The 24,192-nt window shown below is 40.6% G+C and overlaps 1 protein-coding gene across 11 annotated transcripts in view; it reads right to left on the bottom strand.

Annotated features, from left to right (window-relative positions):
- Window positions 1–24,192, bottom strand: part of LOC145541341 (signal transducer and activator of transcription 5B) — a 65,461-nt gene that overhangs the window by 20,107 nt on the left and 21,162 nt on the right. For 6 of the 11 annotated variants that reach the window (XR_014078942.1, XR_014078943.1, XM_081577583.1 and 3 more), the window contains exons 2-5: window positions 6,381–6,518; window positions 3,140–3,296; window positions 1,917–2,006; window positions 660–834 (exon numbers count right to left, since the gene is read on the bottom strand). Coding sequence is in view for 9 of the 11 variants with exons in the window: in XM_081577583.1 (XP_081433709.1) it covers window positions 660–834; window positions 1,917–2,006; window positions 3,140–3,296; window positions 6,381–6,508 (550 nt within the window). In the remaining 2 variants the exon portion in view is untranslated. Of the gene's footprint in view, window positions 1–659; window positions 835–1,916; window positions 2,007–3,122; window positions 3,297–5,916; window positions 5,971–6,380; window positions 6,519–24,192 lie in introns of those variants that run through there. The other 5 variants (XM_081577588.1, XM_081577589.1, XM_081577591.1 and 2 more) reach the window with 3 other exon arrangements.

The raw sequence follows: 24,192 nt of genomic DNA, 5'->3' as shown, positions 1-24,192 counted from the left end.
TAGTGGTCTGGAACCAAACCCTTGGCATCTCCCAAGCACGCCTGTATTAAAGTCACACTGCCAAACTCTGAAGGGTCAAAAGGGGGTGCTGGTGGGGCTGCACACCTTCCAGACTGATTCTGACCAAGGCACTAGCAGGATTTACCCCAGGTAGGGGCTTCTCTGTCTACAGGGCTAACTGAGATGCACTAGTTGCTCTGCCCCAGGACGGCCTGTCTGAATAACCGCATAAAACAATACTAAAAGGCTGTAGAACACAGCTCTCTGTCCCTAGCACTCTCCCTGTTCAGAAAGTTGACCATTTTAATAAAGCACCACTTCGAAAATGCCTGCCACATACAAAGTGCCATCTGTTACTGTTTCCTTAGTCTGTGTGCCCCTTCCCACAAGAGGAAATTCCTTTCCTCATAGACCTGCAGCTCCTTGGGTGTGGGGGGCCAGAGTGAGACCCCACCTTCTCTCCCAGGACCAGTGCCTGTATTTGTCCCTTCCAAGACCTCAGCCTCCAGCGCTGCCTTCAACGCAAAGGATTCTCTGCTACCCCAGAGAGAGGAAAACGCCTCTAAACAGAAAACTGGTTCTCTTCTAAGCCAACCAGCTTCTTGCCAGTCCTCACTCCGGTCCTCTGGACACGCACCACCCTCCCACACCAGGCTCACCCTGGATCCTCAGGCTCTCCTGATACTGGATGATAAAGTACTCTTGAGTCTGCTGCAGCTTCTTCAGCTCATTCTCTGTGTCCTGCGTGACCAGTCGCAGCTCCTCAAATGTCTGGTTGATCTGAAGGTGTTTCTGGGACATGGCATCGGCGAGAATTCCAGCCGGAGAAGTACCCTGGAGACAGAGCAGGGAGACAGTGCGGGTGGCAGTGAGCTGGGCAGTGAGGATGGGAAGAAGCTTTAGGCCTTAGTCCCAAAGAAAGGGCGATGCTCGCACTATAACTGGGCCGAGATGCCAAAAGCTAAATTTTGAGTCAGAGAATTGCAAATGTTATTTGTGAGAGTTGGGGCAGAGTGGGAAGAGGAGGAGCAACAGGAGACCTGGTGGGCTATGGCATCTTCTTAAAGTGCTGCAGAAAAGCTCTGATCTACACGTAGGAGACATCTGAGTTCTCTCAACGGAGTTTTCCTACTAATAATGATGACCCCTCATTTCAGAGTCATTCACTGGATACCAAGTGTGCCAGGTGCTGGGGGCACAGCGAGGACATGGCTGTGTGAACACGTCATCTGTGTCCTCCCTCAAGACCTCGTGACTGAGCAAAGGGTGTGAACTGCTCATGGGCGGCGTCCTAGAGACCCCAAGTGAAGTGACAGGAGAGGCATCAACAAGGGGTGTGTGGATCAAGTCATCAACCTGGCCTGGGTGGATCTATTCCTTCAACACCGAGTTGAGGGGGGCTGAGAAGGGGCTGTTCTTAAGTAATCTCACCTGAATATAAGCACGTGTGTGTGTGAGTCGCTCAGTTGTGTCCAGCTCTTTGTGACCACATGGACTGTAGCCCACCAGGCTCCTAGGTCCACGGAATTCTCCAGACAAGAACTCTGGAGTGGGCAGCCATTCCCTTCTCCAGGAGATCTTCCTGACCCAGGGATCCAACCCAGGTCTCTGGCACTGTGGGCAGATTCTTTACCAAATGAACCGCCAGGGATCCCTAAATATAAGCGTGCCTCTCCTCAAACACTATTCAATTGGGGTTAAATTATTCTGCACTTGTTCACATTGTTTTGTGGTCGTGATCTCATCAAGGTTACAAGCCAGTCAAGATCAGAGATCAGTTTTCTATTTCCTTTGCACTCTTAGGACAAGGCTCTGTTTACAGAGACACCAACAGATGCACCCTGAGAGATCCTGACAAAGGTGGGCCCAGAAAGAGCTGGGCAAGAAAGGAATTCCCAAACCCATAGGGCACTCACATTGTTGGCTTCTCGGACCAGCCTCTGTTCATTGTACAGAATATGGCGGATGCAGCGCACCAGCTCCATGGGGCAGCGGTCGTATGTGTTCTGAAAGAATCCAAGAGCAAACATCACTTTGTTCTGCTTCATGCTATGGGGCTGAACCTCACCTCAGAGCAGAGGGCCAGACCTCAGGATGGAGGAGATGCTTGGTAACACAACCATGAGAATTGCTGCTCTTCCAGTGTGAATGGGGATAAGAAAAGCATGTTGTGGGAAACTCAATTACAGGAGGAAGGTAAAATTATTTTATTTCTTGCATCTTAATTTGCTTACAGTAAGGGAACCATGCTTGGAAACAGAATACATTTTTAAAAGGCTGTATCAGAGGAGAAACCGGACACCACCTTGACTGGACAACCAAAATTACTGCCACCAAGGAGGACTAGGTGGACGCGGTACACCTCTGGATGTGATACTTTGAGGAGGACACAACATTACCTATTTCAAATTCTGATCAGGGGTGTGTACTCTGAATCTAGTCATGGGGAAATGTCATACAAACCCCAAATAAGGTACATTTTACCTTTAAAAAACAGAGGAGCTGTATTATTTTTAAAATGTCAATGCGATGAAAGACAAAGGGAGACTGACAAATGGTTCCTTAAAGAGACATGCCAACTATATGCAATAAGCAATCTTGAACATGATCCTGGACTGGAGGGGGAAAAAACTGTCCCAAAGGATGTTAGTAAGTCAGTTGGTAACTGTACTGTAACTACGTAAGAGAAGGTTCATATGCTTAGAAAATGGACACTGGAGTACTTTAGGGACAAAGGGGCATGATGCATAACATACAACTTTCGAGTGATGAAAAAATGTGTGCACATCTGTGTGTGTGTGCATGCATGTGCGCGTGCCTGCGTGTGTGTGTGTACATGCATGTGCGCAGAGGGAGAATGTGGGAAAGCAAATGTTATAACGGTGAGTCTGAGCATATGTTCTTAGTATCAATCTCGTAATTGTCTATACATTTGAAATGGTTTTCAAATAAAAGGTTTAAAAAAGGCAGCTACAATCACAAAACCAAACAGTAAGAACTTTACGTGTGTCACGTGTGGCTTGGCAACCTTGGGTGAAAGGAGAGAGAGAAAACCTCGGAATGAAGGAAGACCCCCTGCAGGGAAGAGAATGCAGTGTGGCCTGGGGCTCATGGAGCGCAGCCCCGAGCTCATGCCCACCTGGAGCTGTGTGGCGTAGTGCCCCAGCTTGATCTTCAGTAGGAACCCATCTTCCCCCACTTGGTGCTCTGCCTTCTTCTGCAACTCCTGCACCAGGCCCTCCAGGAGCTGGGTGGCCTTAATGTTCTCCTGTGGATTATCAAGATCTATTGAGTCCCTAGGGGAAAGAAATTACATACATATGTATACATACATGCACACAGCCTGTATAAATGCAGCCTCAACGCACCACACCTTTTCTGGGGCTCAAGTGATTTCTTTATAACGCTCACTGCAAATTTTAGGCAACAGTCCAATTCAAACTGACTAGATACCTACATAAATCTATTTCCAATCCACTAGTTACCTTAGTGGAAGGTGTAGTATATTTTCTCTTTTTTCTTTGCAGTGGACTGCCCATTCTCCTACTGACTCGCTCTGGTGCTTATGCTATTTGCTTCTAGGAATGAAGGGGAGAGGAAAGTGCTTTGTGTGCTCTGAAGGAAATAAGGACTCTGATAATTTCCTATTTATAGTTACCCCTTCAAGGGTGCAAGGGGGCACAGGGTCAAGAATGCTCTGTGTGTTTTTGCCAGCCTCGACTTATATGTGTTGCTAATTTCACATGGAGTATTTCTTAAGTAAAGACAGGTGAGTTAACGGAGTTACTTCTAAGAAGCCCTGGAAATGTGATATTAAGACAGATGAAGCCTACAAGTATTCACACAAGGCAGGCATTCGTATTGCTAGCTGCAGATTTGGGACATATAGGCAGCGCTGACTCCTCCAATGAACCAGAAAAATCACTTTACAGGCTTTGTAGTAATTCAGAGCCACTTGACTGGTGGCAGGGCTTGGGAGGTCTCCCTCCCTCCCTCCCTCCCTCCCTCCCTCCTTCTCTCTCTTCCTTCCCCCACTCTTCCCCCTCTCCCCATCTCTGACTCTCTTTCTTTTTTTAAACAACTTAAGCAACAATTGCTATTGGGCAGTACTAAATTACTTAACTCTGCTGCTGAAGAAACCTAACAGCTGTCAGATTGAAATAACATTCATTACTGCTGGTGGGTCTGCAGCCAAACAAGAGATCTGTTGATAGCTAAGCAGCTCTGTCATCTCTACACAGCCCTGAAGTTAGGTAGCAACTAATTTCTAACAGGGGCACAGACAGGTACACCAAAGCACTGGAAACATTACTTCATCAAATAATATGCTCGAATCTGCCCTCTTGAGAAGGCAGTAGAGAAAGCCAAATTTTAAATATGTGTGCTACGTACCAAATATGTCTAAATAAAAGCCTTGAAGGAATGGAGGCAGCCCTGCCCCTCTGTTCTGAATGGCAATAATGCTCCTCGTCTGAGGAATCCACTCTTCAAAAGAATATTTTGGAGTATAGTTGCTTTAGAATGGTGTGTTTGTTTCTATCGTACAGCAAAGTGAATGAGCTATATGTATACATATATCCCCTCTTTTTTTTGGATTTCTTTCCCATTGAGGTCATCACAGATCACTGAGTAGTGAATCCACTCTTGAGAAGAGCCAGTCTCTGAGCAAAACTCATGGAAATCAAGTACTACCAGTTCTAGTACTTTAAAACTTAATTCTCTTCCATATATGTATACATATACATATATATACAGACACACACACACACACATATATAAACTTTCTTAGCTTAAACATGAAGAACTGAAGATGTTTTACTTAAAATCTTTATATTCTTAAACCCAAAACTGAATAAAATTCAGTTTTTCCTTGACATCAATACAAGTCTTTTAACATTTGTTTGGTAAGAAGACTACATGGGAAATCTACTAAATGAAATTTTAGATCAACAGAAACTTCCTACTAATGTTTTCCTGAACTCTCCAAATCTTTAAAAGAAAATTAAAATGAAATGGAAAAGCACCAGATGAGGTGCAGTTGACATGCTCACATTTAGTACTTTCTTTTTTCTCACTTAATCGCATGAGGCTGAGATGTTTTAATTGCCTAGAAAATTGCCTTCCTTTGGTGCTCTCCAGCTTTTGAACAGAAATTTGCTACTAACACAATGATTCTGAGGCAACATTACTGATGGATATACAGCTCGCCTCAGGTATCAGCATAAAGGCTGGTTTCTCCTGTTCTCCTGGCCATGATGATGGAGGTCTGAAGTATCTGATGAATATGACAGATCAGCTTGAGACTGGTAACTGGCATGTGCCCAGGCCCTGCTCAGAGCAGCAGAGAGCCTGCGGCCTGGCGTGCAATAATGTTGTTGATTATAAAGCTTTGTCGACAGTCTACTGCAATGTACTAATTTTGAAAGAATTTAAAAACAATTTTCCCACGGATATATAAACAGTAATTTGAGAAATCAGAAAAATAAACGTGGTTGTTAAATCTGCCACTAAGAGTAATTACTGTTAACATTTTGGTGTATTGCCTTTTAGTCTTTATATATATATATATACACATATATATATATAAATAAATATATATAAATTACATATAAATTTGAAAACACCAAAGTCATCATTGTTAAACTTGTTAATAATACACTTCATTAAATTTTATGCATATGCATACCTTATCTGCCCCGTTAAATACTAAACTCTATGGACAAGGTCTTCAGTGTTTTCATATGAACTCCACTAACTACAACACTGCTAGGTATTCAGTTTTGTTGACTTTTTAAAAATTTTTATTTTTAATTTGAGGATAATTACTTTACAATATTGTGATGGCTTCTGTCATACATCAATGTGAATCAGCTGTAAGTATACACATGTCTCCTCCCTCTTAAACCTCCCTCTTACCTCCCTCTCCATCCCACCGCTCTAGGATGTCACAGAGCACCGGCTTTGGGTTCCCTGAGTCACAGTGAAGTAAGCCAGAAAGAGAAAGATAGATACTATATATTAATGTGTATATATGGAATCTATAAAGACGGTACTGATGTGTTAGTACCATAGTACCCAGTAGTACCATAGTACATAGTATCATAGATGGTACCTATGTGTTAACTGTTTTTTATGAGGAGCAATATTATAATGCTTTTATCCAGAATTTATCATTAAAGGAAACAAACCTTATTTTTTTTTTAAAAATCCCAGTAGTTATTCCATCTTCTTAAAATTTAAGATAGAATACCTTTTCATGGGTCACATAATTTTCTTTATAAATGTACAATTTTTAGAGCCTTCATTATGTTATCCTTCTGATAAAACTTCAATATGCTTGTGCCTCATAAAATATGACCGAAAAACCTTTGTTCACTTACCAAGCTTGGCTTTCAATCCACTGGGATAAGTAATGGCGCACCTCAATGGGGAAATGCTGACCATACAGTGCTTGCATCTGATGAAGGGCATCTCCTTGGAGCTGCTGGGCTTGTATCCACACAGCCATGGTTCACAATCTGTTAAACAAACAGTGGTTTGCATCGGTTTTTTTTCTTCCCCTTTTAAATCCACTAGAGTAAATACTCGATTATAAAGGCTGGAGATAAATGCATTTAAGCCTTTTTTGATAGACTAAAGATCCGTATTCTTAAACTGAATTTTAGCTTCAAAATGCTTTCAAAATGTAGACATTCATGCGGCCATGGAAAGGTGTACAACTGGGTCTATGAAGCTCTGACTATAAAGTGTACAGAAGTCCTATAAGTAAAAACACAAATTCAGCATTAAGGAAAGAACGGCCTATAGTTTTGATATCACAGACATATTCTTTCTTTTACATGTGTTCCAAACTTGAAGTAACAGTAAGCAGCATTTCAACAGTAATGATAAATAAGTAGCACAGGGATTTTGTTAAATAATCACTTATTTTAGATATCGTATTTTGACTTTAAAGAAGTGCAATAAACACATTGCCGTTTTGAAAAAGACCCAGTCAAAGAAAAGTGGTAATATCTAATGCATGGATTGAACCCTACATATTATCACTATTTACCTAAACAGTAATTATTTGCACATCAAAGCAACAGACTTATCTGGAAAATAACCCCAAGGTTCACCTTCTGAGTTACTGCTAAGGAATTTATGAAGCAATGTTCTATTAAAATTAAAGCATTTAAAAATCTTTCATACATTGAGAACAATATATTCCAGCTAAGAGTGAGAAACAAAAACCATTATATTCCAATAGTGGGTAGATTTTTAAAACACTCACTTGATTTCAGAAAAACGGTTTTATAAAACTACGATATCTTTTCAGACTCACCTAAGAACTTTTAATTCATTTGGCAGAAACTCTTTGGGATTAAACCAGATTGTGACAGCAGCATTCCTTTCATGTACACAGGGGCCTCCCTGGTGGCCCAGTGGTTAAGACTCTGTGCTTCCACTGCAGGAAGTGTCTGAGTTTGATCACTGATCAGGGAACTAAAATCCAACATGACAAGCGGCAAAAAAAAGAGTTGTACTTTCATGTACACAAAGGGGACTAAAATTGAATCTTGCTCTAACGCTATGATCCACAGTGTGGAGTTTGATACAAGGCAGGGATATCTTGAATCTCTTCCAGAACTATCTGACTACTGATTTGTACAATTCTATTAACCTGTGCTCTAGTCAGGGTCTGGTGAATTAGAACTTTGGTTTTGTTGAACACCAGAGACCACACAAGTGTGTTATGAAACAAAAATCCCTTCTCTGTTAGTTGTAGTTGTCTGATCGCATAACACAGAGCTATTTATGGGACAAGTTAGTTAGCCAACAATGAGTTGTGGGGTGGTTGCCAGTTACCTATTTTAGATTTGTGCTATGCTATAGAACACTTGTGCAGTGTACAACTTTAATTAGGGCTTTTGAGCATTAAGGCTGGGATCACTGTGAGATCACCCAAGACATCAAATTCCAGCCATGAAATTTGATGAAATTTTTCAAATTCTCATTACAAAGAGAAAGACTTGGGTAAAACAGCTCTCTCCAGAAGGAATCCCACAGTAAAATCAAACATCTGGAAGACATTCGATTGTACAATATAATTTCTAATCAAATGACTCATCGTATCCCAAGATTTTGGAAAATTGAAGCAGATACCAAGGCATATTTTTTGGACAAAAGGTAAAGGGATGGATGTCATGGTTGAAAGTGCTTAGGCAAGAATGATACAGGAATAAAGAAAAGAATTCAGTACTATTAATCTCCCTTAGCGGTAAGGAACTGGAAAGAAGCAGGACCACATCATAGCTCTCTTAATGAATATGTGGATAATGCCAACAGATACAAAAATGATCTTGCATCCTGCATTCATTAACTGAATTGACCCAAGAGACAAAAGGAGGAAAACTGTGGGAAAATGTTTATCTTCAAAAAGACTCCTCAGTCTACCCAAATAAAATAGCAACCTGCTAACTCTCTATCCTCTCAGTTCACTTTATTTTTCTTGGTGTCATTTATCACTTCCTGACATTTATCACATATTTGTTTAATGACTTCCCACTAGGGAGAAAACACCATGAACACAATGACTTTGTTTTGTCTTATGCTCTTTCTCTTGGGCCTAGAATTGTGCCTGGCAAATAAACATTCAAAAAATTTTTTGTTGTTGCATAAATAAATGTATAAACAGAATTTGGCTAAATCTATCAGCTCTTTCCAAAGTCATCATGGAACAAGATATCAGTATGAAATACCAAGTCAAGAAAATGAAACAGATTTTATACTTTGCATGAGTCTATATTAATAATGATCTATCTGTCCCTTAATCACATATGGTACCATTTGCAGTTTTCTCTTTTAGATTTTATTAATTTGTTTTTGTCTGTTTTCCCCACTGAATAAGAACAGTAAGTGCGCGAGTACCTACTATGGTGGCATGCCATGTAAGTAACAAGTAGTAAGCATTTGTTCAGTAAATAAATACATACCAAATATTTGGTAAATATGTCATAGGTTCTGCTGCCTGAGCATAATTCCAGGAGTCTATTACTGTTTTAAGAAAGAAATACTATGCTGATATGCCACATAGATAGGAATATTATATAAATGTCACACTATTTTGTTAAGCTTTGTACTAGTTCTTAGTTTTTATAAAAGAGTAGAATGCTGAGCTCTTAGAAGTTTTCAGAATATTTTTTATGGTTCTAAATATGAACATGCCACAACAGTTACTTTCTAAAATGCCATCTGAAGGATAACAGCTGATAAACATAAGGTGGTAACCTCTTTATTTTGATAAATACAATATACGTTAGTTTCACTACAAAAAAATGCTTTGATAGAGCTGGAAAGTACATTTTGCCTACCACTGGCCAAAAATGTAAAATAAAAACACTAAGCAGTACAAATCATCTTTATTTTATTTTTAAACTAAGAGTTATTTACACATGGAATATGAGATGACCTACTGAGATTATCATGTAACAACTTATAATATGCAGTTTAGAAAAAAAAAAATGACTTTCCCCCACCAACTGTATTAATAAAACCTAGACTCTAAGTGGTGCTTTTCTTCATGCATGTCAAAACTTTATACATGTCCTACACACATTATTAGGCTAAGTCTACACCTGGTATGAGCTGACGCCCTGCCCTTTCTCACTAGTGCCCATCCAGCCACTGAATGCTACCCCACACATACAGTAACTGCACGTCTGTCCTCAGTACACGCTCTCTTCTGCTTATTTACGGGCAGCTCCATCTTCAATGCGTGACGTTCTGACAAGGGAAGTGGTTTGTATCTCTGGTAAATCATCACCTCTGAAGACTGGGAAATGGATTTACAATCTTATTTTTAGCCAAAGATGAGAACTATTTGAGCTCTGCGAGTTGCACTCTTATTGTTCATAAGCATTCCAAACAACCCAAAACAACCTTGGATGTAGAATCTTGTGCTTTCTGAAAGCATAAAGTATCTACACGGACTCCATATATCTGGATATATCCTAGGAGTCCCAAATATAGCAGACCAATAAGCACTTGAAAAAATAGGGTTTCAAAGTCTAATAGCTCATAATGTAACAGACTTAATGAAAACTGAAGAAAGAATGTCTGTTTACATAAGTTAAATGCTATGAGTGGGTGGGATTTAAGGATAATTTTGTCCCAATAATAAATACCTTTTTATTAGATGCTTTCCCTTTGAGAAGTAAAGGAAAAGGCAATGGCACCCCACTCCAGTACTCTTGCCTGGACAATCCCATGGATGCAGGAGCCTGGTAGGCTGCAGTCCATGGGGTCGCTAAGAGTCGGATATGACTGAGCGACTTCACTTTCACTTTTCACTTTCATGCATTGGAGAAGGAAATGGCAACCCATTCCAGTGTCTCTTGGAGAATCCCAGGAACAGGGGAGCCTGCTGGGCGGCTGTCTATGGGGTCGCACAGAGTCGGACATGACTGAAGCGACTTAGCAGCAGCAGCAGCTTTGAGAAGTAAAACATAAACTTGGAGGAAAAAAAAAATCACTCTCTCTGAAGACTTCTAAAATATTGTGGCTAAAGTCATGCTATAGCCAACTGTTGGGGAAGAGAAGCAGAAGGCACAACCACAGAAAGTTCCCCAAGCATACCTGCCACTTGCAAGAATGAATTCTAGCTTGGGATGAGACTGGGAGTTTCAAATGAGCACGGGGGGTGGGGTGGCGGGGGGGGAGGAATTCCCTGGTGGTCCAGTGGCTGGGACTCTGTGCTCCCAATGCAGGGGGCCTGGGTTCCATCCCTGGTCAGGGAACTAGATCCCACATGCCACAACTGAGGATCCTGCATGCCACAGTAGAGACTGAGGATCTCGTGTGCTGCAACTGAGACTCGGCCTAGTCAAATAAATAAATATTTTTAAAAATGTGTACAGGGATTTGGTCTGCTGGATTCACGTGTATAATTCAAGTATTCTGTAAGTCTTCTTCTCCACCCCATCACAACCACTGCTCCATTCCATCCCAGGGCCAAAGTCTCTACAATGAAGTTCAAGTTCTGGAGATAATGGAAAGCTCACCTAAACAAAGTTCTACAAAAGATTTAATAACCTCTTAAATCTCTCTGGGCCTCAGTTTCCTTACTTGTAAAATTACATCTCTAGGGGATTGTTGTAAGAATGAGTTAAGTGGGCAAATGCTTAAAACAGTGCCTGGCTCACAGCAAATGCTCAATCTTATTCTGGCTTTGCAACCTTAAACTGACAAAACAGTGTCCTCCCCACCTCCAATTTTAACTCACTTCAAATAAGTACCTTCTGAAAGTCAATCCTCCCACAAAGAGCTCTTGCTGTCTTTCTCCTTAACCAATATTCTGCACATAAATTTTACCCCCCTGTCAAAAGCTGGTATTCCCATTTCTTAATCAATTTCACTGGCATCAGGACTTTCACAGATGAGAACTGTTGGAGGCTGGCAGAAAGGCACCGGGAGGACTGTTCCCTCACCTCTGAACAAAGGAATTAATTGTGAAGGGCAGTGCAGTGAGAGCAAGGCTGTCATAAGTACTGCTAGACTCCAAAAAAGAACATCCATTCAGATGTGCTTGCCTGGCAGCCGGAGCAAAGCTTTTTCCTATTCCTTCCAAAGAAGGACTCCTACTAATTAAAGTATGAATTATCAGTAACAAATATCTTGATTCCTCTAATAAATAAATGTGAGAAATAAGAATGAAAACTGAATTAAAATAACATTTTATTAGTGTTGTTATCCACCATCCAGATTTGTCATTTAATGTCATTTACTGAACACCTGCTGCATTGTTTTACAGCAATGAGGGCTTTTATGAGTCTACTCATACAACCCTCACAAAAACCCTAGGAGGTAGCCCTATTACTGTTCCCACTTTATAGATGAATAAATTGAGGTTTAGCAAATTAGACAGTATTGTAAAATGGTATAATAACTTTGGAAAACCATCTGGAGGTTCTTCAAAAGGTTAAATATGGAGTTACTATATGACCCAGCAGTTTCACTCCTAGGTATATGCCTAAGAGAAATGAAAACATATGTCAACAAAAACTTGCACACAAATGTTCATAGCAGCATTATACATAATAGCCAAAAGGCAGAAACAACCCAAATGTCCATCAGTATATGAGTGGATAATAAGGATATGAACGGAGAAATAAAGCAGACAAAATGGAATATTATTCAACAGTAAAAAGGCATGAAGTACTGAAACATGCTACAATATGGATAAACCTTGAAAACATGATGCTAAGTAAAAGAAGCCGGATATAAAGGGCCACATATTGTGCATTCCATTTAAAGGAAATGTCCCAAATAAGCAAACCCATAGAAACAAAGTAGACAGGTGGTTGCCAAGGGCTAGGGGGATAGGCAGTGACTTTAGTGGGTATGGGCTTCTTTTGGGGGTGAAATATTTGCCCCATGTTCCGCTCTGCTGAGGTGTACCATCTGGGCTGGATCTGGGCAGCCTGGCCCCAGTCTGTACTCCACCACTGCACCAGGCTGACTCTGCCCCAGGGACTTGTGGTTGTAGTCTGTCATATTGTGTTTTGTATTTTTCTGCATGTTTGTTATATTTCATAACTTAAAGGAAGAAATCGAGTAAGAAATTAAAATCAGAAACCTAATATTGCGGGGCTCTGATTTGGGCAAAGGCTTGGGCTACTTGGCAGATGAAACAGAAGATGTATAAACATTGCTTCTGATCTGAAAAAGAATCTGATCTGGCAAGGAGCTAGGATTCAAAACTGTTAATCATATCAGCACCACTTAATGACCGAAGGACTCTGGATGGAATATAAAGAGCAAGTTCTCGGTTGTTTTCTTCTGCTTTACTGTCAATATATCTATTCAGTGGCAGTGATTACCTAGTAGTAGGAACTTGGAGGGACAGAAAAATATGAAATAGTGGCAATAAAGGACTAAGACTTTGTTCATACTAAAATTGGCCTAACATCAAGTAAGAAGGTTAGTGTAAAACTATTCCATCTAGAAGCAGGTCAACACTGGAGCCATCTGCTCTTAAAAAAAATTTTTTTCTAAACACTACTTTATAAGCCATCGGAAAGGCAATTCTCCAATAAAATCAGATTATTAAACAGATGGGAAGAGAACAGAACGAATAAAAGTATTTGGCTCTGAAAGAAACTAACAAGGAAAAATTTGCCAAGCAACACAGAGATGATAAAATTCTGGGAAGACAATCAGTCATAAATCTTTACGTCACAGCGAAATCACTGCATATTACTTTGGGGAGAGGGGAGGAGGTGGGGGCAGAAGGGCTCCCTCATGCCACGCTGGCCCACAGCTTGAACGGGTGCGTGTTATCATTATTTCTGTGTTGCAATCTATTAAGCAACTTGGACAGCCCACTTGGGAAGAAGCTACATCAATAACATTTTTCAGATAACTAAAAACGTTTACTATAGCCCCCAAACAATGACAGTCTGCATTACAGAAAAGTGAGAAATGATCTGAGGCTGCCATGTAGCCCTATGTCAGCCTCAGAATTTTGAATGTAGGCTTTTAAATTTGTTTATTTATTTTTAAAAATATTTATTTATTTGGCTTGCACTGGGTCTTCGTTGAGGCATGTGGGGTCTAGCTCCCTAACCAGGGATCGAACCCAGGCCCCATGCACTGGGAGCAGAGAGTTTTAAATACTGCACCACCAGGGAAGTCCCTCAAATGAGGGTTTATATCTGTACCCATTTTATATTGTTAATCGAGACCAACTCATCTTAGACTGTCTGTTGAAAAGGTCAAATCCTTTAGTTCAGGACATAGAAATTCCTCAGCTACTTCAATATACTGAGTTTCTGTACCATTTAGATGAATTATAATCCCTTCCCTTCTGTTCTGAAGTTTTGTTTAAAAGTCAACTTATTAATAAATCTACACATGTTCCTAATATTTTCCACATTAAAGTTCATAGCCTCCCTCTTACCACTGAAAATTATAGTATTAAATTTCCACTTGTGGACTACCTTGGTGGCCCCAGTGGCTAAGACTCTGCACTCTCAATGGAGGGGGCCCAGGTTCAAACCCTGGTCAGGGAATCAGCCCACATACTGCAACTAAGAGTTTCAATGCCACAACTAAAAAGATTCTGCATACCACAACTAAAAATCCCACATGCCGCAACTAAGACCTAGTGCAGCCAAATAAGAGAAAAAATAAAATAAAAAATTTTCCACTTAGCAAAATTTGCTTTGAAGAACACTCAGCATGAGATCAACTCCTAAGGACAATAGTTAGGACAGTAGGATACACAACAGTGAGAAATTAGAAATAATCTAAATGCCCAAAACAAGAGACTGGTTATTAAACTATAATATATTAATCTGATGGAATACTGTGCAACAATTTAAGTGAAATATAAAGGCTATGTTAAAATATAAGGCCATAGACACATTTTCTAGAAGTAAAGGAATACTAAATGAAAAGTGTACACAACATGTTTGCCAGAGGACACATACCAGAGGAAGGTCAGAGAGAACTATAAACAGCTGTTACATTTAGGTGAAGAGGTTTTGGTACAATTTTATTTATTAAATTTTGTTCAAAATGTAAAACCTGAAATATAAGTTTAATAATCATGGGCAATTGGCACTGCTCCCTACCCCACAGGAATTAAAGGAATGTGCAAAAGACCTACGTAGAAATATTTCCCATCATGACAGTACCCAGGTTATGGCAGTTTCTTACAAGTTAAGTAGTCTTGAGATTTAAGTAGGGCATGAGATATTTATACATTTAAAAAAAAAATACAATTCTATCACTTTCAATATATAGCAACAATGTGTTTTCAAGCAGTGGTTCAAGACTATTAATAGATAAGATTCATCTGTAATTTTAACATCTATTTATATTTTATTTAAATTCTTTAAAATACCTTGCACTCAATAACTGTTCATACTATTCTTTTAATAAACCCTAGAAGAAACAAAAAGGTGTTTATATGGGGAGTATATAAAAAAGGATTAACAAAATTTTGGTAGGTTTTGAACTTATTTAACTTATATGCAGAGTACATCATGAAAAATGCTGGACTGGATGAAGCACAAACTGGAATCAAGACTGTGAGGAGAAATATCAATAACCTCAGATATGCAGATGACACCACACTTACGGCTGAAAGCGAAGAAGAACTAAAGAGCCTCTTGATGAAAGTGAAAGAGGAGAGTGAAAAAGTTGGCTTAAAACTCAACATTCAGAAAACTAAGATCATGGCATCCAGTCCCATCACTTCATGGCAAATAGATGGGGAAACAGTGGAAACAGTGACAGACTTTATTTTTTTGGGCTCCAAAATCACTGCAGATGGTGACTACAGCCATGAAATTAAAAGACGCTTGCTCCTTAGAAGAAAAGTTATGATCAACCTAGACAGCATATTAAAAAGCAGAGACATTACTTTGCCAATGAAGGTCTGTCTAGTCAAAGCTATGGTTTTTCCAGTAGTCATGTATGGATGTGAGGGACTATAAAGAAAGCTGAGCACCCAAGAATGGATGCTTTTGAACTGTGGTGTTGGAGAAGACTCTTGAGAGTCCCTTGGACTGCAAGGAGATCCAACCAGTCAACCCTAAAGGAAATCAATCCTGAATATTCATTGGAAGGACTGATGTTGAAGCTGAAACTCCAATACTTTGGCCACCTGATGTGAAGAACTGACTCATTGGAAAAGACGCTGATGCTGGGAAAGATTGAGGGCAGGAGGAGAAGGGGACAACAGAGAATGAGATGGTTAGATGGCATCACTGACTCAATGGACATGAGCTTGAGTAAACTCCGGGAGTTGGTGAAGGACAGGGAGGCCTGGCATGCTGCAGTCCATGGGGTCACAAAGAGTCGGACAGAACTGAGCAACTGAACTGAACTGAACTGATGAATCTATGGAAATTCATTATACACTACATTTTGTGAGTGTTTGAAAATCTTCATACCAAATCGTTCAGAATACCAAAAGAAAAAAAAAAGTAAACTAGAACTTAGACCAGGTTGAAGATTATTGATCTCAGAGGGAGTAGCTGCTAAGTCGCTTCAGTCGTGTCCGACTCTGTGCGACCCCATAGACGGCAGCCCACCAGGCTCCGCCGTCCCTGGGATTCTCCAGGCAAGAATACTGGAGTGGGTTGCCATTTCCTTCTCCAGTGCATGAAAGGGAAAAGTGAAAGTGAAGTCGCTCAGTCGTGTCCGACTCTTAGCGACCCCATGGACTGTAGCCTACCAGGCTTCTCCGTCCATGGGATTTTCCAGGCAAGAGTACTGGAGTGGGGTGCCATTGCCTTCTCCGCAGAGGGAGTAGAGTTGGAATGTAAAAAGTTTTCTTGTGACTTCTGGGAAAAAAAAAAAAGCAAAGAAAAGAGAAAAGAAAAAAAGAGGATATTTGAGAAAGTCCCATTTCAAGGCAAGAAATAATACATACTTAGATTCATGTTTGGCTCTTTTTCATCTTTGACATGACTAAGCAATGGTCACTGCAAACTTGTGCCAACAGTAAATGGAATGAAGTACATAGAAAACCACTGTCAGCAGTGCAAGAATTCCTTTTTAAAAACTCTATTTCCCTTACCCCTAGCAACATACCTGGACACAAGTGCCCTAGGTGAAGGTCCTTGACAGTTTAAGGGTAACAATTCAAGGCCTCCGGAAGCAAACAGTTACCTGATCAGCTTCCAGAAAGCCTTAGCCACTGGTTCCTAACTTTACTCCTATTCAAAGGCCAACAGAACTGGGGGAAATCTTCCTCTTTTGTTGATATCAACTTATTTGGTGCCAGAACTTATACCTAAAGCCAAAACAAGGTTTGCACTCCCTTTTGGATGCTTCACTATCTCTGAAAGGTTGAACAGATGAGGCCAGCTTCCAAGAACAGGAAAAAAGCACTGCAGGGCCACCTTGCTAAGGAGAGACCAGACGTCAATCTCATGAGGTTCCTCTCTGTGGCTTTTTTGTACACTGACACTGATGCTCACTCAACAGTATTTACTATTAACAGTAAATCTTGGAAAGAGACCAATAATACATTGGGAAAGCATGCCTAAAAACTGAACTCAAACTAAATGCAGAAGAATATGGTATCTTGCCCCCTTTTCAGGTAGCTATGTTCTCTGTACTCACCAATAATCATAATCAACTTCACTTTTGTTACTTGACAATAAATCCTTTCAGAAAACAAAATTTAAAGATGAACCTAAATATGTTTGGGTTAGAATGATGGAAGACTAAAATCTTTTCTTTCAAGAGAGAAATGTTTCATCATCTAGTTCCTTTGCCTGCTTGTGCTAAGTTGCTTTGGTTGTATCTGACTCTCTGCGGTCCTGTGGTCCATAGCCCACTGGGCTCCTCTGTCTTTGGGATTCTCCAGGCAAGAATACTGGAGTGGGTTGCCGTGCCCTCCTCCAGGGGTCTTCCCAACCCAGCAATTGAACCTGTGTCTCTTACTTTTACCTGCACTGGCCAGCGGGTTCTTTACCACTAGTGCCACTTCGGAAAGCCCTTTGCCTGCTCACTGGATGATATGCCAATTTGGAAGCCCAACTGCAGCTTCCTGAAGAAAATGCCAATGTGTGGGGTCTAATACTCACTGTGTCTAAGTAAAACAACTCCTGCAGAAAAAGTGGATCCAACAATGGGCAGCAGATATGGTAAGAAGTTAATTCTAACTCTGAGATGAAATGACATTTATTATTATTTTTTAATTTTTTTCAACTTTTTATTTTACATTGGAGTATAGTTGATTAACAGTGTTGTGATAGTTTCAGGTGGATAGTAAAAGGACTCAGCCATACATATACATGTATCCATTCTCTCCCAAAGTCCCCTCCCATCCAGGCTGTCACAAAACATTGAGCAGAGTTCCTTGTGCTATACAGTAGGTCCTTGCTGGTTATCCATTTTAAATGCAGCAGTGTGGACATGGAAATGACATTAAACTAAGAGCTCATATTTTGAAAAATAAAAATGGCCTCTCAGGAAAAAAAAGGTGATCCAGTATAAGCAATAATATTGATATCAAGACATTCAACATTAGGATGAATTAAAACTGAACACAAAGCAAGTGTCCATAGCATAGACACTGGAACTTGGCAATAAAATACAATTATCTTTGCTAAAACAAACTACTTTTTCTGGAAACAGATACTCTTTATCTACTGGCTTATCTACACACAGCTCAGCTCCCCGAACCGGAGTACTTGTTCCTACAACACACATAGCTGCACCGAGAGATGCCCACCTCTTAACTAACAGCTTACGCGCCAAGCCAGCAGCCAGGATAGCGGCAGAACCCTTCTGTGTGTATGTTCTTTCACAGGCTGCACTGTTACAGGAAGAAGCAAAGAGCAGCGATTTCCTTCCAAAAGGTCAGCTGCCTCAGACAGACCAAACAGAAAGCAGTTAATTCTTGCCAACTTCCCCTCCTGCTTCTGTAGCTAGTACGCAACAGCATTCGGTTTCCAGTAAAGCTCCAGAGAAAAACAAAGCAAATGTGAGACCTAGAACCTATGTAATACGGTGTCTCACTTGACTAAGTTAAAGACAATAAGATCACATGGAGCTACACTCTTTAAACAGCAGTGGGACTCAAGAACTACCAGACTTAATGTGGACTTCAACACGAGGTTTGGAACCATCCTAGGCTTTATATCAATACTAATGCTCCAGAAGTCTCCACCTAAAAATAAAGTGGCATTTTGTCTATAATAAATGTGGCCACATACAAGGCCCCTAGTTGACTGATTTAAAAATAAATCTTTAGCTTTCCTCTTCTCTAACTAAAGTCCAATCAGCTATCCAACATGCTAAGGCACTGGCCAGGTTCAGTGCTAACCATCAGCAAATGCACATATACAAGGGTGATATATTTCCTTAGGTAAAACATGGTGAAAAGACGGTACAACCAGTAACAAAACGGGAAAGAAGACAGAAAAATATGATCTTAAATCTTTTTTATGTAGTAACCCTTAATAGTTGTGGAACAATATTAAAGACCCCTTACCCCCAAAGAAACAATATCACATTCTCACATCAACTTCATGAGACCATCTAGGCATTTAACCTTCCCAGAGGCGACAAAATTAAATCTTTTTAGTTTAAAAGTGAAGCAGAGGGAAGGAACAAGGAAGCCTTTTTAAGTTTTCTGAACCAGATCGATTCCTGGCTTAGCTATCTACATCCAGCTTACAAGAAAATGTGGTGGGTCCTTCGGAAGGGCTCCTACAAGCGTGTCATAGGGCTCTGTGTGATTGCTAACTCACTAGTTTCAGGTTGTAGTAGCAACACGGACACAAGGCTTTTAGTGAGACAAGCTTTCATAAAGATTCTAGGCTTTGATGATGGAGGGTATGTAACCCCACTCTGAGAATACCTCCTTTGAAATGACAGTTTGGAGTTCAAGGAAAAACTTATTAGGTTGTTATATATGCTGAATTAACTATTGTTACCCACACCAGAAACTATTTCATGTTGGAAACAACACAAACTATTACGTTTTCAAGACTTTTACATTTAATCACCAAGTCTTAAATAACAAAGGAATTAGCATGGGAAAGGAAAAAAAAGGGAGTACTAGCAGCAGTAGTAATAGTAATGAGAGTACCAGTAGTAACATAAGCATTCAAGGAGCTCTTACTACATCATGTATTGTGGTGTGCATGTTATATGCACCCTCATTTAATCCTTATGACAATCCTATGAAGCAGTAGGATTATTATCCCCATTCTATTTAAGAGGAAGCAGGCTTACAGAAAGCCGCTCAGTTGTGTCTGGCTCTTTGCAACGCCATGGACTGTACAGTGCACCGAATTCTCCAGGCCAGATTACTGGAGTGGGTAGCCATTCCCTTCTCCAGGGGGATCTTCCCAACCCAGGTCTCCCGCATTGCAGGCAGATTCTTTACCAGTTGAGCCACAAGGGAAGCCCAAGAATACTAGAGTGGGTAGCCTATCCCTTCTCCAGCGGATCTTCCCGACCCAGGAATAGAACCATGGTCTCCTGCATTGCAGGCGGATTCTTTACTGTCTGAGCCACCAGGTAAGTCCATTATCCTCATTCTATTTAAGAGGAAGCAGGCTTAAGAGGTGAAAAATTTGCCCATAGTACTGCCACAAGTGGAGGAGATGGGATCAGCACTAGGCTGCCCATTTCCAGAGCTCACACTCTCAACTCCTGGGCTTTATTTATTAAAAACCTCACCTAATCAAATGAACTTTTCCTGACTATGATACCTGTGGTTTAAGATTGTTTTACAATAAAAGCTGCAAATCGAATTAACAAAGTGCAACTCACAAATACCAAAAATTATTTGACAATCTCCCAATTTTTTTTTTTCCAAAATGTTTTAAATAGGACTCCCTTCCCTAAAGGCCTGAGAACATCAGGATACCAAGCTTTCAAACAAAGGAAGCCGTATTAGGGGTCTGGTGGTTCACCTTCACTCTTCTCAATCAAATCAGAAATCAGCCAAAAACTTTAGATTACAAAAAGGAGTGAGAGAGTAATGAGAATCGTGCTGGGGGTGGGTGATTTTTCAAAGAGGCCTAAACCTGGACCCTGACCACCAGTGGTCAGAATTAACGTTGTGGGGCTTCCCTAGTGGCTCAATGGTAAAGAATATGCCTGCCAACGCAGGAGACACGGGTTTGATCCCTGGTCCGGGAAGATCCCACACACCACAGAACAACTAAGCCTGTGCACCACAACTACCGAGCCCGGGCTCTAGAGCCTGGGAGCCAGAACTGTTGAAATCTCTGTGTCCTAGAGCCTGTGCTCTGCGACAAGGGAAGCCACCACAATGAGAAGCCTGAGCACTGCAGCTAGAGGGTAGCCCCCACTCGCCACAACTAGAGAAATGCTCACATAGCAGCAAAGACCCAGCACAGCCTAAAACAAATAGATAAATAAAACAAAGAATTAACACTGTGACATTTCCTATGAGAAGCAGAGTGGTTACCTTTATTGTATTTGTTCCCAAATTCCTTATTGGGCTTTCATTAGCTACATTATTATCTCTCACCAATATTTACCAGAGATCCTTCTAAACTCAAGCTTTCTACTGGCAGAAAACATTTCTCATTAAAGGGACAATATCACTACTACAGACATGAGAACAACTTGTGAAATATTCTAGCGGGTAAGATAGGATAGTAAAAGATACTGAAGTCAGTTATCCTGGTAACTATTTACAGGATAACTAAATATCAAGTTACCTGACGCTGATGTGCATCTGAAGTTAGAGACACGATGTGAATGATAAATTCCTATAATAATTGATAAACCTAACACAACAAATGCAGAAATAACTATGTCACTGTGTACGGTGCCCAGTAGATACTAGCTGACCTTTAGGAGATCATTTGGGGTTTACCAAGCTAAGGCATGGAGAGGTGCTCTGATGTGGAAGACCACATCTGAATTTAACAGGGTTGTCCAACCGTGACACCAGAAAATCTGGGACAGGGACACCTGGCAATTCCAGGGTCTTATGAAAGGAACCTCACACAATCTTTAAAATATTTAGCTAAAACAAACAAACAAACAAACAAAAAACCCAACACAATGCTTGTATCTTATGCCTTTTATCATTTTGAGCATCAGATTTAAAAAAAGAGATGGAACACTTTACCTCTCTAGAATTAGAATTTACCCTACTCTGGGCATAAGAACCAAAGCACTTCTGTTATTCACCTACTAGACTGTAAGTTATCCATGGCAGGAATCATTCGTTCATTTTGATTTCCTCAACACAGTACTAGGTACACGGCAGACAGTCAATAACTGTGTTTTAAATTAAATATAATTTTGGTAGACCTCCATGTTACAAAAAGAACCTAAATTAGGAGAAAGAATGGTAGGTCAGTTATTTCCTTCAAGATGTTATTTTTAACACTGCGGAGGTCATTAACTTGAATCCTTATTACAGGAATAATGGGACTGAATCACACTTTATAGAAACTGTGATGGAGGTTTTGACTCATCACTGGTGCTAACCAAGGTAAATACAATTGCAAGCTGTACCATTCTATCAACATCGTGACAAGTGTGTAAAACAGAGCTAACACCTCCTTGCGGTGATTTCAAAGAGAGAGAATTACATGAAATGTGATGATGCTGATACGAGCTGAAATTCCAAAGAAAGCTTCTTCTTTATGCAAACTAAACTTTCTTTCTATTAATTATGTCTCAAGAAAGAAGCTGAATATAAACGGAAAGCTCAACATATACCAACAATTCACTCCTTCGGTCACCATGCATACTGCCAAGTGCAATCCAGAAAGATTTACTATTGTGACAAAACAAGATGATGAGCTTCTACATCCAGAATGTTCATTAACGTTAGAAGGTTGACTCAGGACTAATGGCATCAGTCTGACAGACACTGAACCTCTCTGTTTTATCACCTGAGAGTCCTTCAACTACAGGACCAAATGCCAACTCAGGGAAATGTTTCAGCAAATACAGCCACCTTTGACTACAGACTATGTTTTAACTCAAGATGTATTTTCATGTAGCAAAGTAAATTTAGCAAATGAAAATATAGACTTGAATTGCTATGGATGGTCCCTACCCCTGCCAAAAATGACAAGCTGCTTGCTCAAAAGCTGTCAGTAATTAGCAGCTGCTGCTGTAAAGAAAACCAAAGCCAGTGCCAGTAAAAGCATACTGAACTAAAAGAGGTCCCTATAAAAAGGGATGGGAAATGCAAGAATCTATTTGTGACTGGTAAACTTTATAAATACTGGTGATCTAAATTTGGGAGAAGTGGGGACAAGGCAATAATGGCAATATATGTCCATTCACATTTAAGAAGGAAAGACTGGAAGATTCTCTAAGTGTTCTGAAATTCAGAAATCCCAGGGTCCTGAGGTTACCTGAATTCCATCACGACCATTTCCACCTCTCCAACAGGCGCCAGTCTGGGCATTGGGTAATTTTTCATTGTTAATACTCCTGTATCTAGCATACTAACACCTTCATTTGTTGACAACATAAAAACTGAATTTAAAGACTACCTTTCATAGTCTCATGGCTTTGGCTCAAAGCCTTATGGTTCCGAATCTGTTGACCCTTCATTTTACAGACTGAGAAATGGAATCGGGGAAGGCAGAAGTGATCTGCCCAGAGCAATGAGCAGGGGATACAGAGAGAGAACCAACTCTATGTTTAATGTTTTAAGAGGCTCTAAAACAGTCCTTTGGGGCTTCCCTGTAGCCCAAATGGTAAAGAATCTGCCTGCAATGCAGGAGATCTGAGTTCAATCCCTGGGTCAGGAAGATCCCCTAGAGAAGGGAATGGCAACCTACTCCAGTATTCTTGCCTGGAGAATCCCATGGACAGAGGAGCCTGGTAGGCTACAGTTTATGGGGTTGCTAAGAGTCAGACACAACTGAGCGACTAACACTACTACTCACTCTGCCTTAAATGAGAGTAGAGCCCCCAAGGCCCAAGGAAAACAGTCCATGGATTAAGATTCTGCTTGAAATCTCGACTGCACGGGTTACTTTTTAAATCATCCTCCAAGATGCCCCCTCTCTCTTCCTCTTTGCTTTGTTGCCAATCAAACCTCCCAGTGTATTTCTCTCTTTTCTCAACAAGTTAGTTTCCATCCTTTAAACAAATAAGAATTTAGTTCTCTTAAAGAGTCGGACATGACTGAGCAACTGAGCAACTGAACTGAACTGAACTGAACTGAACTCTCTGTTTCCCTGTTCTTCCAGGTAGACCAATGGAGTTCAGTTCAGTTGCTCAGTCGTGTCTGACTCTATGCAACCCCATGGACTGCAGCATGCCAGGCTTCTCTGTCCATCATTAACTTCTGGAGCTTGCTCAAACTCATGTCCATTGAGTCGGTGATACCATCCAACCATCTCATCCTCTGTCGTCCCCTTCTCCTCCTGCCTTCAATCTTTCCTAGCATCAGGGACTTTTCAAATGAGTCAATTCTTCATCAGGTGGCCAAAGTATTAAGAGTTTTAGCTTCAGCATCAGTCCTTCTACTGAATATTCAGGACTGATTTCTTTTAGGATTGACTGGTTTGATCTCCTTGCAGTCCAAGGGACTCTCAAGAATCTTCTCCAACACCACAGTTCAAAAGCATCAATTTGGCGCTCAGCTTTCTTTGTAGTCCAACTCTCACATCCATACATGATTATTGGAAAAACCATAGGTTTGACTAGACAGACCTTTGTCAGCAA

This window comes from Giraffa tippelskirchi, chromosome 3 (genome assembly GCF_054371585.1).
Source record: "Giraffa tippelskirchi isolate mGirTip1 chromosome 3, T2T-mGirTip1v1.2.pri, whole genome shotgun sequence".
Classification (NCBI taxonomy): domain Eukaryota; kingdom Metazoa; phylum Chordata; class Mammalia; order Artiodactyla; family Giraffidae; genus Giraffa; species Giraffa tippelskirchi.
The sequence above is the reverse complement of the archived record's forward strand: the minus strand, read 5'-3'. Positions and strand labels throughout refer to the sequence as shown.